We start from the raw sequence: 13,570 nt of genomic DNA on the forward strand, positions 1-13,570 counted from the left end.
TTGTTGTTACAGGGACGGATCAGCTCGTTGTCTCTACCAAAGCAACAGCACCTAATGGACAGGAAACAAGTAGTTTGGGGTCTTCCGTGCTTCTGCAGGCTCGTATTAACTGCCAGTGCTAATTAGGCAAAGGCAAACACCTCAAGGCCAGAAGAAGATGGATATCGCGTCAACTGTTTCAGCAACCAGCAGTCGTGTATGAGAGACCTCCGGCAGGCAACATCAACAGCGGTAACGTCTCCATGACACATGGAAGCTAACGCTAGTGCTCATAAATATCTCGAGAGTGCAGTAAATCAACACAGCAGCATAACAAATGTAAAATACTTAAACTAGTTCTGGTGATAAACGTCCAATTTAAGTGGCTGTCATTGTGAAAAGTAAACATCTGGACTAGCAGAGCCGCCGTGCTGATTGATCACACCCAGATGTCACTTTGCTAGTCAGGCTTTTGCTAGCTTCTCTTTACATGTTTCTTTACATATTTAATGCTACTTCGAATCCCGCTGGACCAGTTTAGCCAATGTTTGCTTGAAGACTCTGTTAACTTGGACTTTAGACTCTATAAACATGTTTTTATATTATATATGTGTGTGTGTGTGTGCGTGTGTGTGTGAGCCAGATACTAAAGTGTCAGATGTTGTTTTTGCTGAGGTTAATGACATGATAGTTGCGAGGGGAACTTTTGACCTGAAACGATTAAACAAATGTTCCAAACTTGTATTTTGAAGCAGCTACAAACCCAAATACATTTGCTATTTTGCAATTTAACAGAATATTTCACAAACATTCCATGAAAAACAGGACGGTCAATTCCAACATTTCCCTCAGACATTTGGAATGAAGAGGGAGCTCCTGTACGAGTCCTTGACCCCCTCTTCCTCAGCTTTTCGTTCCTCCAGGAGTTTATCCAACAGGCTTGGGGATTCTGACTCAGACCCAGAGTCCTCGTCCAGAGGCTGGTCAGGCAGCTCACAGTCCAGCTGGGGGTGTGGGTCCTGGTGGAGCTCCGGATCTGTAGTCTGAGGGTCCGGCTGAGGGATCATGGTGGTCAGAGACATGGACAGAGGCATGTGGACCAGAGGTGACGCCGGAAGGGCTGCAGCACTGGCGGCGAACTGGACCCCCGGGTTGGACATGGTGGATATGGTGGTGAGGGGTTGGGCCCAGGGGAGGTAGGTTAACCCAGAGTCTGGGAGCTCCATCTGAGGGAGGGTAGCTTGTGCAGGGGCCATCGGTATGGTCTGAAACACAGTGGAATGGAACCATTGGGGCTATCGAGCACAAGAACGAGAGAAAATTTCAAAAAAGAAAAGCAATATCTTAATAGCGTTGTTACATAAAATGAGCTCTGCCAGGTTTCCTTACTGGCCAGAACTTCCTGGAGAATATTGGTTGTACGGGCCTAGTCCAGTCCTGGTAGTTTGTCGTAATTATCTTAACCGTTTCCGAGGTAGTTTGGTTTATTTTAGGGTTTTGGTTTGCTGATCTAAACATACTGTGGTTTGTAGCAGGGCGACGCTAGCGCACTGTTGCTACTACCAGCCTCTAACGAGCAGATCTTGTTGACGTTTACAATGCAATAAACCAATTATGATGGATCCAGGCACGCAGGATCTTTGGCCTTTTAATTGCAGGATCATAGGTCAGCATCCCTCCCTGTGGTCTAGAACTGCACCCTCACCCCAAAATTGGTCAGCAGGGGGGTGTGGGTGTAGGTCAGCATGGTGTAGCTGGGACACAGGGTCTGCATGTACACGTCAGCGGCGAGGGCGGGCGTGGCCGAGTACGCCATCGGCTGAGTCGAGCCATCCTGTTGGCCGCAGTCGGTCGGAGACCAGGGGGTCGCTCCCAGCTGCAGGCCGGCGCCGGCGCCAGGGGGGGCCCTCCAGCCCTGCTGCGCCGCGTCGCTGGCCTCGGCGGGGTGGCACACGCCGCCATCAGAGCTGAAGACTGAATGAGACAGTTCAGAGACAAACACATCACCGTTTCAAACTGCCGCAGCCGGCGTGAACACGTACCTGGCGCGTACGACGATTGGCCGCTCGGATTCACCGCATCCTAAAAATAAACACGTTAACGTCAACATTCCCATCTTCATGTTGATCTGTAAATATGCCGAGTTTATACTTGCAGCAGCTCGGAGAACCATAAAAGTACAGTATGACGGTGTGTGTGTGTGTGTGTGTGTGTGTGTGTGTGTGTGTGTGTGTGAGGAATTTGGTATTTGGTATTTGGTTTGCATGCAAGCACGGTCTTGAACAGCTTCTCTTTTCCACTCGATCCAGGGAGATGGTTGTTTTGCGGATGACATTTCAGGAAAAGATCGCTATCGCTGCATCGTGAAAGTAAACAATAAACAAAGGTGTGTTGTTGCTACCAACGCTCACCTGTTAGCCTCTCTGATAGGTTTGAGATTCAACGAAAAAAAATACACAAAAGTCTTTCTTTGGAATCAAACGAAAGGATTCCTGCCACTCCAGAAGATCCCTGAGTTCTGAAGAACCACTTCAATGCACTGAGGAACTTTTCCATGCGTGACCAGCAGGGGAACCTCATCAGCAACAGGGCGGATCCGTCTTTTAACGGGTTCACGTGTTTCTCTGAAGTGAACCATGACAACAGATGTACAGAGGTGTTTGTACAGCGTCTGAAGTGTCTAACGGATGTTTAGACAACCACTCTGGGCACTGAAATCTTTATTTTCGTTCCTGTTGGGACTGTAGTCCAACTACAGTGGGCGGGTTCAGAGAGCCTATGGACACAGGCTAGCATCAGAACCCGTTTGTTGCTGTTGTGGAGGTAATGCCTGTGAACCCTAACCCTAACCCCTAACCCTAACCCTAAGCTTAACCTGAACCCTAACCCTAACCCAACCCTAACCCTAACCCTAACCCCTAACCCTAACCCTAACCCTAACCCTAACCCTAAACCTAACCTGAACCATAACCCTAACCCTAACCCTAACCCTAACCCTAACCCTAACCCAACCCTAACCCTAACCCTAAGCCTAACCTGAACCCTAACCCTAACCTGAACCCTAACCCCTAACCCTAACCCAACCCTAACCCTAAGCCTAAGCCTAAGCCTAACCTGAACCCTAACCCTAACCCTGACCCTAACCCAACCCTAACCCTAACCCTAACCCTAACCCTAACCTGAACCCTAACCCTAACCCTAAACCTAACCTGAACCCTAACCCTAACCCTAAGCCTAAACCTAACCCTAACCCTAACCTGAACCCTAACCCTAACCCTAACCCGAACCCGAACCCTAACCCTAACCCTAACCCTAACCGCAACCCTAACCCTAACCCTAACTCTAACCGCAACCCTAACCCTAACCCTAACTCTAACCTTTGGCTAATCCAGGATTTGTTGTGGTTTCTGATCAACAAATCCCCTGTTTTAACTGCGTTTTTAAATGTTGACCACGTAAAGAGTTGGTCTCCACGGGCCGCGGTTAGCCGGGACAAACAGAAGCCAGCGCAGGTGGAGCAGAAATTCCTTTGACAGCTAACGTGCAGCTGAAGAAGAAAAACACTTGGTCTCATCAGTCAAAATGTGTCAAGAAAGCACTGATGCAGTTCAGATTCTGTGGTTAGAAAAACAGCGGAATGAGAGCGGAGGCAGAGTGGTGTGGACAGATGGCGTTTAAAAACCTGCGTCCTGTTGCCCGCAGTCACGCCGCCGCGGTGCTATCAGAGGGTGCGGGGACCCTGCTAGCAGACAGGATTGCAGGTGGAGTCAGGCTGAGGGAATTATGACCCTGGTGACCTTTGAACTTGCACGTCAAGTGGTTTTGAAAGTACCCGTTCTTACTGGAGGAACATTGTGGCGACTGGCTGCGAATTCTGTGACACGACCAATATCTCCTGGACAGTGGCTTTAGCTTTGCACTAACGCTAACTAACGTCACCTACTAGTTGTATCTAATCACCGGCAGTTTTAGCTTTTTTTGGTAATTGCTTAATTAGTGAGGCTAGTTTTTTTTACTGCATCTGACTACCCTCCTGGACCATCCAGTCACGCAGGTGCGTCACAGATACCGCCAACGTTTGGTCATCAGGCTTTTGGTGAGATAGCAGCATAGCATCTTCAAATGGTGCCGTCCATCAGACGCTGCCGAGGACTGACGGCCTGTCTCCTGAGGGTGGACTCTTTTTATCTTGATAACATCAACAAACACAATATCAGTTGTCGTAAAGTGGAATTCAGGCGCCGGGCGTGTTTTAACTACAAACCGAGCACTTTTTGATCAAAGCTCCACGTCGGCTACACACTCCTAAAAACAAAGCCCACTGTTGGAGCAATAATCCAGTGGACTTTTGCCGTCCGGCCGCCTCTCGGGTCAGGGAAAGACGCGTTCCGCCCTCCTGATGCAAAGCAGGAAACTGCTGAAGACTTTACAACATCTAGACCGTTATTACCAGGAAGTCCTCTCTCTTTTTTTTTAAATGTAATTATACATTTGATGAACTTTGCACCGAGCTCATGGAGGCGTAAAGAGATCGGCGCTCTACTTTAGGACGCTTTCCACCTGGGTGAATAGAGGTCCACAGGTGACGCACAGGGGATTAATTCTAATACCTGCGATTAGACAGAGGTTAAAGGGACAACCGCTGGTAAATGCGAGTAAAGAAGCGACGCTCAAAGGCAAACCTGGACGGTGATACCGGAGTTTTTTAGTCTTTTTCCTTTGCCGACATTCTTTTATTTCACTTTCAAGCGGCGCAACTTTTGTATGATACTTTTAACCACTCTAACTATGTGTGTATGTGTATGTGTGTGTGTGCGTGTGCGTGTGTGTGTGTGTGTGTGTGTGTGTGTGTGTGTGTGCGCAGTAAGTGGGAGGACTTTGGGACCTTTGGCACAGCAGAGCCTTTTTGCATAGGGCTGCGTGCCGAGCCCTGGAGCCTCGCAGGGAATATCTGTAACTGTCATGGAAAAACACCTGGATTATGGGCCCCTGTGTTCAGCTCTTCATGTTAGGAAAATAGCAAAAGCTGTGTGGCAGAGGATCAATGAAGAGAGCTGGATACAGGAAACGGCCCCGAGTTTGAGGCAAAACACCTACTGGCCAAACGGTGGTACTGCAAAGATGCTATACGCTGTATGCTAACATGGGGAAAGTCTAGATCCCCATTTAATACTTAAAACCAAGTTCTGGTGTATTATTCTCCACATTGCTGACGTGCAATGGAGCAACGGGAGCGTTCGTTAGCTCATCTGCATGTTAGCTTTGTGGGATCAGCAGCTTAATTATTGTTTAACCCGCTCAGATTAATGACCATCAGTAATGTGTCCCACCTTCAGTTAATGTAGTCACTGTTCAAACTCATGAAGTTAGAAAGATATTCACAGATCTGGCGCTCAATATGACTACGTTGATCATTCACTCGTTATATTAACGAACCCCTCTAACAGAAACACACGGCTCTTTGATATTAGTTCCTGTGTTGGGTTTTCATTAAATTATTATTCATTATATTTGACGTTAGAACTTCCTGAACCGCCGCCTCCTCATAACGGTCACGGTTGCGGCGGCTCGGCCACAATCAGCTCGTTACCGGGCTAGCGAAGGCGCAGCTACGACCGTGGAAACTGTTGAATGAGGCCAGGAGAGCCCGAGTGGTAGTTCGGAGATGCTAGTGTGGAATCTTGACTCCTACGGGGCTACGGAACCTGCGTGTTTTTCTCACACACTGAAGTGGAGCAATTTTTTCCTTCATGGGCCACTGAGCAACTTAGGAATGAATGAAGGCTCCGCCCCTAACGCGGTATCCAGTTCTCTAAATAGATGAGATAAACAGGCTGGTTGGGGGGGGGCGCAGAGAGAACGGTAACCTGTGCTGTAAGGCTCCACGGCTCCCTAGCGATTATTTACGCACCTCAACAGCAGGCAAGTCCTTTCATTCATTTCAGGTTGGCGGAATCACAACGAGTACGATCCAGCCCCCATCACCAGTAAAACCACCTCAACCTTCTGTTAGCTAGCTAGCTAGCGCTAGACCTTACTTACTATAACACCACCCGTGACACCCGCGTATCATCTGATCCTCTAGTAGCTGGAGTAGGGAAACGGACAAACTCACCCCCTGCGGATTTGTAAACTAGCCTTGACTACGTCACATGACACGGAATATCAAATGAATGTCCATTAATAATCAATGACCCTACAGACACGTGCATTTTGGTTGGCGTTGGGCTACGATGTCGTCACAGCGTTAAAATCTTGGTGATATTTGACTGAAACCTCAAACGCAAAAAACGTCCCGTCGTCTTATATCCATCTCAGAACATTTTCCAGCCTCCTCTCAACCCTCCCGATGTCGCCACATCACCCTCAGGCCGACCTCAAATCCCCCCCTAAAGCTAACCAACAAGCGTCAATTTACTTTTCTTTTAGCCGTCGTTAACCTTTATCATTAACCTTTTACGCAACAAGTTCATTATGGACTGGTCATAGTGGGACGTTGGCGGTTGCAGGGGGAGAATCTGGAGGTTTATCTCGCATGTTTGTGTGTTTGTGTGTATCGTGTCATGCTCTGCTCACCACAGCAGGGGGCGCCGTCTTTGTGCTCTGCAGCTCTAGGCTCCTCTTCCTCCTCAGCAGTTCTTTGACGGGGTCTCTGACGCGGACACCTTGGTACGGTTTGGGTCTTGCCAGGGCTGATGGTGGCACCAAGAGATAAAGAGAGAGCACGGATGCTAAGGCAGGGTTGATGAGCTAAAGGGAAGTGGCGTGTCGAGATAGGGAAGACGGCTTCTTACAGATGCTAGGGCAACATTTGGGGCAGGGCTGAAGCAGGTTCCCACCTCCCACATAAGGAAGAAACAATTTAAAATGTGGCAACACTCGTGTCAATTCTGGGGCTATACTGGGATAGCTTAGGAAGACAACTGAGGGGGCGGAGTCAGTGGCTGTGTCCTCGGCCTCTAAAGCCCCGCCCATCACCAGACTATTAAATCACCAGCTTTTTACACGAGCGGCACACGTCAGTGTGGGTTCAGACTGAATTTGTGGGGGGGGAATCATTCCACAAAATAGGTCCAACTGGTTCAGAGATCCAGGTTTTGTTGTTGTTGTTGTTTTTATACCCCTGAAGCAAATGAGGGAGGTAATAAAACTACCAAGGTTAAAACACATGGAAAGGACGCAACGTGTTTTATGGCTATGCAGCTTACGAAGCTTAATAAAACGGAAGAAACGATACCGAGAAAGTGTTACAGCCGAGCAAGAGAAGCATTCGGGTTTGGTTTCTGGTCCTGTCGCGCGAGCTGAGCTCTTCATTGTGATTCCTTGTGCATGTTTGTTTTGCACATTCAAACGTTAGCGGTTTTCAGTGGCGTATCGTAGCGCCGTTGGCTCTAACGGTGAGAGACGGTGCCATAAACCAGTAAAACATTCAATAACGATACCAGATCTTAGGATCCGCAGCCTGTCCACAGCTAGAGATGCAGATTAGCTTAACATTCCGATGTTCTTGCAACAGCTGTACAAAAACAAACTCGTCATGGCAGGCATAAACCCGGGACAGGTCCTGCTCCCTGCTTTGAGGTTTATCTGACTCAGAGGACATCTTTATATTTCTCTGATTTACGTGTCCAGAACAAGCTAAATTCGAGCGCTAGGCGCAGGAAGTGCTTTGCAAATAAATACATTTCTCGAATTACTCTTTTAATCTTCGACCCGTATTGAAATGAAATGTTTTATTATCACTGTTGTCTTGAAAGAATCTCGCGCGTAGATCCCTGCACGCCTCAGACCCTCGCACCCCAACTCAAAACTGATTACACTTTTATGTATGTTCTATTTTAGACGTGAACACACGTGCACGCCGCTGCACTGGGACTCAACAGAAAAGAGGAAGCGCCACAGCTGTGCGCCAGTTTTGCATATTATCATTACAGGCCAGTCACAATATACAGCCAACTTCCAAATAATCACCTTCCTCTTTTCAGCAAAGTCCAATAAAACGGTTTTAATGTGTGTCCTGGGCCTTTGCCTTTGTTTTCCTTGCCAGGAAGCTCCGCAAGCCAAGCCAAAACTTCCAAGCTAACATTCAAAGGGGGAGAAAAGAAGCAGTAAAAATTCCCAAAGCTAAATCCAAGTCCAGATAACAATCACGACCCAACAAAATCAGCCGCAACAAACAGTCGAATCCACCACGAAGGAGCCCAAGTTCACACGGGTTCTGGAAGCGACCCCAAACCCAAGCGTGGCGGCACGGCGGGTGAGACGCGAGTTTAAAACCCCTCTAGTTTAGGAACAGATACATTTATCAGAACTTACATTTGTCCCAGTGCATGCTGCGGCTCTGGATCACTTAGAAACTGGATCAATCTAACGAACGGGAGACGATCCGAGTGTGGGGCCGCTGACGGAGGAGCTTTATAACCCCGAGATGGGCAAGAGTCCCCCGGGACCTCGCTAGAGACATCTGCCTCACACATCTGGTTTCAGTGCTCGTCATTACAGCTAAAAAAAGACCCGAGAACAAAGATTATTCTATAGACAAGCTGAGATGCATCAAAGCAGACTGGGGGGGGGACAAAGGCTCGTTAATTCCTGTTAATCACACAGGAAAATAGAGTCGTATAAGGTAAAGAAACACAAATTTTAGTAGGTTTCTTCCTCTAACAGGGAGAAACCTTGGGCAGGACCCGGGTCACATGGGTGGGGGGACCCTCCTGCTGGAGGTGGCTGGGTAGAGAGAGGAGGAGTGGGGGGGGGGACAGGTAGAGAATAGATACACATCATGCAAGTGCTTTAATTATGCTGCGCTATCAAAGCTAAGTGGGTCGCTGGGGTCAGAGGTCAGCAGATCGTGCACAGCTGTGGCATCGTAATACCTGTAGATGCAGAGATAGGCGGCGTGGGGGGGTAGAAGCAAAAACTGTGCAAGAGATTGTGCTAACGCAATAGCATGACAGAGCTGTGTTGTTTCTGGCTCTCGGGACATTTGCATGCTTGAGAAAGTGAATCATGATGAGGCCCAAACTTCGGTTCTTCCAGATCGACGCTGCTCAGCCAAGAATCGCGGGTTTTACTCCCCAAAAGCCCCCGCGTGCCTTGCTCAACTGTGGGACACCTGTTGTCGTCCTTAACGGGCTCGTAGAGTAGCGATAATTACAGCAGGAAAGAAACGAGCCGACGAAGCGAAAATAGCCGCCGGCGGCGCAGCCTGAGAACTGTAGCTGCAGGTGTTGGGACCAGTCTGGTACCGGACGTGCTGCTAAAATGTTCCCTCCGCGTCGTTGCGAAGAGAATTTTATTTATGGGAAACACATATGAGAGTTGGGATTGAGAAGAGGAAAAGAAGTTAGCAATACCGCGCGAAGCAGTCGCTCTCGATCGCAACATTTATCATTTATAAGTGTCGTATTAATGATCCAGTTTGGAGCCGCGAGAACAGCGGTAAAATGGGACCGTCTCACGTTGGGGGCTAGATAACCCGTCCTTGGTGAAAATCTGGCCGCTTCCTTGGGTTTTTATCGACGTGCGTGCGTCTGCTGGTGTCGCAGGGAAACACCTGCAGCCACGTTCGGCTTCACTGACCAACGCACCAAAACCGCAGGTGCTTCTCAAATGAGTCGTCTGTGTTTTTCTGCGTCTCTAAACTGCTGGTGGGAACAAACGACGTGCAGACTCCAGGCTGAAATGCACAAATGCTAACCTTCTACTCTTACACATCACTGGACATTTCTGTAAATGTGCCAGCGTTAGCGTAGCGTTAGCAGTGCTAGTGATAGCGTCACCAAACTACAAACAAAACATAGAAAACAAAATGAGACATGAAGATGGAGACATGGGGGACGATGCGTGCTGTGGGGGGGTCCATGTAGCAGTTTATACCCCCACCACCACCACCAGGCTTGTTGGGGTCTCGTCGGCTGCATTTCAGGGCTGATCTTATCGTCTGGACCTTCTTCCTGCAGGCGTCACCTCAGGGGGCGTCACGGACACCTGAGGGCCCAGCCAAAACCACCAGGTCCATCAGCCCCGATCGGTCAAATGTATCTCTAAGGAGGTGTGTGTGTGTGTGTGTGTGTGTGTGTGTGTGTGTGTGTGTGTGTGTGTGTGTGTGTTGCTGATGGTCTGAGCACCATTGCAAACCCTTAGAGACTGGGAGACCAGTCCGAGCCTGGTCCTGCTCAAGGGTTCTTCCTGCTCAAAGCAAAGTTTTCCTGCCACTGTTGCCTGCTCAGGTGTGTGTGTCTGTGTGTGTGTGTGTGTGTGTGTCTTTGTGTGTGTGTGTGTATGTGTGTGTGTCTGTGTGTGTGTGTGTGTGCGTGTGTGTGTGTGTCTGTGTGTGTGTGTGTGTGCGTGTGTGTGTGCGTGTGTGTGTGTGTGTGTGTACCTTGTCCTGGAAAACCATAAAAGGTCTGAAACACGCCTCAACCTGTAAGTCAAACAAATCTGACAGGGCGGCTTCACTTTCACCTTCCCCCTCTCTCCCTCTCTCTCTCCTTCCCCCTCTCTCCCTCTCCTCTCCTTCCCCCTCTCTCCCCCTCTCCTTCCCCCTCTCTCCCCCTCTCCTTCCCTCTCTCTCCTTCCCCCTCTCTCTCCTCTCTCTCCTCTCCCCCTCTCTCTTCTCTCTTTCCCTCTTCCTCTTGTTCTCTCCCCTCACTTTTTCTCTCTCTCTTTTGAGACCCTTCCCTTCCTCCCCCTCTCTCCCCCCTCTCCCCCCCCTCTCTCCCCCTCTCTCTCCCTCTTCCTCTTGTTCTCCCCCTCTCCCCCCTCTCTCTCCCTCTCTTCTCTCTTTCCCTCTTCCTCTTGTTCTCTCCCCTCACTTTTTCTCTCTCTCTTTTGAGACCCTTCCCTTCCTCCCCCTCTCTCTCCCCCCTCTCTCTCCCCCCTCTTTCCCTCTCTCCATCCCTCACTCTTCTTTTTCTTCTTCTTTCTGTACAGATTCAATCAAAGTTTGACATCTGAAAACCTGAAACAAACAGATGGAGAAAAACTGCTTGCACAGCTGCTGGTACTGAATAAGTGATTAAACTGTGCGTGTGTGTGCATGCGTGTGTGTGTGCAAGTGTGTGTGTGTGTGTGCGTGTGTGTCACACTCTCTTTGTTCTCTTGGAGTTCAGAAGTTCAGGAAGAACCAAACGAGTCTCTTCTGCTACTGATCTGCACGAAAAAGCTCCCAAAAATTCACGTGAATAAGTTGATCCCGTGATTATCTTGATGACCTTTGACCTCGGCTCAGAGCAGACTAGCGTGCAGGACGTGGGGTCAGGACCTGACCACCGTTAGGTCCGTCATCGGGTCCGTTACATTAGAAAAACACGCCAGCTTCTTCTGGTTGAGGTCAAAGTTCAAAGCTGCGTTCAGCCGTGCGCCTGCCTTGAAGCAGCTAGCCGCTAACGGCTAATCTCGGTTAAAGAGACCGAGTAAGCAACCGAATCGGAGCAGATCCGGAGTGGATCTGATGTCAGCAGAGAGTTTCACTCCTGACGAACGCATCAAAAATGCCAATCGGGTTGGAACTAGTCGCACAGAAAGTAATTTGAGGTGTGACTCGGGTGAGGTGAGTCGGGGCTTGTAGCGCGGGCAGACTCGCGCACACCCGGCGCTAACCACCTCCTCATCCTCTGCACATTCCTGACTCTCAGGAGGGAGCACCAGCACCGGCTCCTCACTTCTGATCCACAGAAACTGCGCTGATGAAGCAGCGTGCACGTGTGGGCTTGCTCAGTTTCTACTAAATGAAGCCACACACACACTCTGACACACACACACGTGTGTGCCTTGCCTCCACAAAGAAGGTCGTCGGCTTAACACTCGTTACTGCTGTCACTACTCACTCCTAAAGCCCTCACACTGATCTTTAACCCCAACCTTGAGTCTCAAACCCTCAAACACACCTCCCAAGTTCTGAGGACTCGACAGAAAGTCCTCACTTTGTTAGTAAAACACAAATATTGGTCCCCACTATGTACCATGCATTCATACACACACCTATGTAGGCTAAGAAACACAGAACTGGGACTGTAGTTTCACATGCACATACATTTAATTACAGATTTGCACCATGTTATTTACAGTTTATCTGTAGATTTAAACTAATGTAGTTTTATTCATTGTGTTGCATGTTAACTGTATACAAGTGCTAAATTATTTTTTTCACAGTTTGATTGCTTTTAATTTACACTGCCCGTGTTAAATAAAACTAATATCAAAGTAGAACTGCATTGTTATTTTGCGTCAAAAAAGTCTCTTTAAGTCTCTTTTATAGTACTTTTTTAGTGTTTTACTTTTTTAGACACTTCTGACATCTAGCGGCAGAGTGACGCAACTGCAACGCTGGCAAATAAATATGCAACCACGAGATGGCGCCAGAGAGCTCTCAAAGAAACGGGACTAAAACGAGTTTGTCAAGTTTTACCGTTTTTACACCATTTCTTTTTAAATAAAAAGATTTACTTATTTATTTGGTAGGTGTGCAGTTCTCTAAAAGGGATTCTTAAAAAAATATTTTTCTTTAAGACATGGCCGTGTTGGTGCAGTAATCTGAAAAGACTCAAGTAGATTAATATTGTTATTAAGTTATGACTAAATCAAATATTTAAGACGACTTTGATCTCTTTTCTTTGGTGTCCCCGTATCATTCCGGGTTTGTTTGTTTTTTTGCTGTTTTTAATATGGTTAAAGGCTGTTTACTGTCTTAATTGTGCGCCTTAGAAAATAATAAAACACAGTTATATCAAACGTCTCAGAGCTGGAGCTAAAACGGCAACAGCGCCACCCACTGGTCAGGTTCGAGGTCAGGTATGCGGGTCAGTCTGCCGGGCAGCAATAGTCACGAATTCATGTTTCAGGTTCATCAATAGAGAAACGAATTGAAAATTGAATCACATTAAAGGTGAAAATCAACCTCCATCGAGTCAAAAACGCGAGGAGAACAAAAAGCCACAACCGTCGCCATAGAAACCGGCTCCAAATCGTGATGACGGTGAACTGAGGAACCTCTTGTTAAAATAATGTCAGATTATTGGGATTTATTGTCTCCTGGATGGGATCAAATCCAAACTCCGGCAGTTTAATCAAGTTCAGTCTTTTCTTCGACCCACCCACCCACACACACACACACACACACCCACACACACACTAACGCGTTTGCTGTGTGTGACAGCAAACGCGTCATAACAGGTCCTACCACATGTGCGCTGAAAGGGCGTAGTTTTCAAACACCCAGTTCCAAGTAACAGTTTATCTGTGTGTGTGTGTGTGTGTGTGTGTGTGCGTGTGAGAAGGGGGTGTGCTGGGCTTTATGACATTTAAACCCACCTATTAAAATATTTATGATCCAAGTTTCAAATCCAGAAACACGGTAATCGTGATATTGAGCCTTTTTTGTCGAGTCTCAGCTATTTATTTAACTACATTTTAACAGGAAATAGTGTCAGAGCGATCTGTTAAATCGATGACGTCCCTAAGGTGTTTTTGGACGGCGTCGGATGGGCGTTCTCCGGCGGGGGGGGGGGGGGGGGGGGGGGGGGGGGGGGGCGGGGGCGGGACCTCCACCTCTCCGCAGCCGCGTCGGAGTCGCCAAACCCGGACCAAC

The 13,570-nt window shown here is 48.3% G+C and overlaps 1 protein-coding gene across 3 annotated transcripts; it reads right to left on the reverse strand.

Annotated features, from left to right (window-relative positions):
* Positions 1-705: 705 nt before the first annotated feature.
* On the reverse strand, positions 706-8,445 carry pou2af1 (POU class 2 homeobox associating factor 1). Of its 3 annotated transcripts, XM_029844085.1 has the most exons (6): positions 8,296-8,376; positions 6,774-6,818; positions 6,556-6,671; positions 2,022-2,061; positions 1,685-1,953; positions 706-1,244 (listed from the first exon to the last, which is right to left on the reverse strand). In XM_029844085.1, exons 1-6 carry the CDS (start codon positions 8,309-8,311, stop codon positions 828-830), a joined length of 903 nt encoding a protein of 300 aa, XP_029699945.1. In that variant the 5' UTR covers positions 8,312-8,376; the 3' UTR covers positions 706-827. The 3 variants fall into 3 exon arrangements, with proteins under 3 accessions (XP_029699945.1, XP_003977066.1, XP_011616390.2); XM_003977017.3 differs by lacking the exon at positions 6,774-6,818 and having other exon boundaries at positions 8,296-8,445; XM_011618088.2 differs by lacking the exon at positions 8,296-8,376 and having other exon boundaries at positions 6,774-8,284.
* Positions 8,446-13,570: the final 5,125 nt, after the last annotated feature.

This window comes from Takifugu rubripes, chromosome 11, assembly GCF_901000725.2.
Source record: "Takifugu rubripes chromosome 11, fTakRub1.2, whole genome shotgun sequence".
NCBI lineage: Eukaryota > Metazoa > Chordata > Actinopteri > Tetraodontiformes > Tetraodontidae > Takifugu > Takifugu rubripes.

What these genes read in the sequence shown, in the direction of transcription:
- pou2af1 (XM_011618088.2), bottom strand. Translation starts at nt 6,954, where the DNA reads ATGGGCGGGGCTTTAGAGGCCGAGGACACAGCCACTGACTCCGCCCCC. An exon ending in AGACGGCGCCCCCTGCTGTG is followed by an intron (nt 2,062 to 6,555) that starts GTGAGCAGAGCA and finishes GTTTATTTTTAG; the next exon opens with GATGCGGTGAATCCGAGCGG. An exon ending in CCCTGCTGACCAATTTTGGG is followed by an intron (nt 1,245 to 1,684) that starts GTGAGGGTGCAG and finishes ACTGTGTTTCAG; the next exon opens with ACCATACCGATGGCCCCTGC.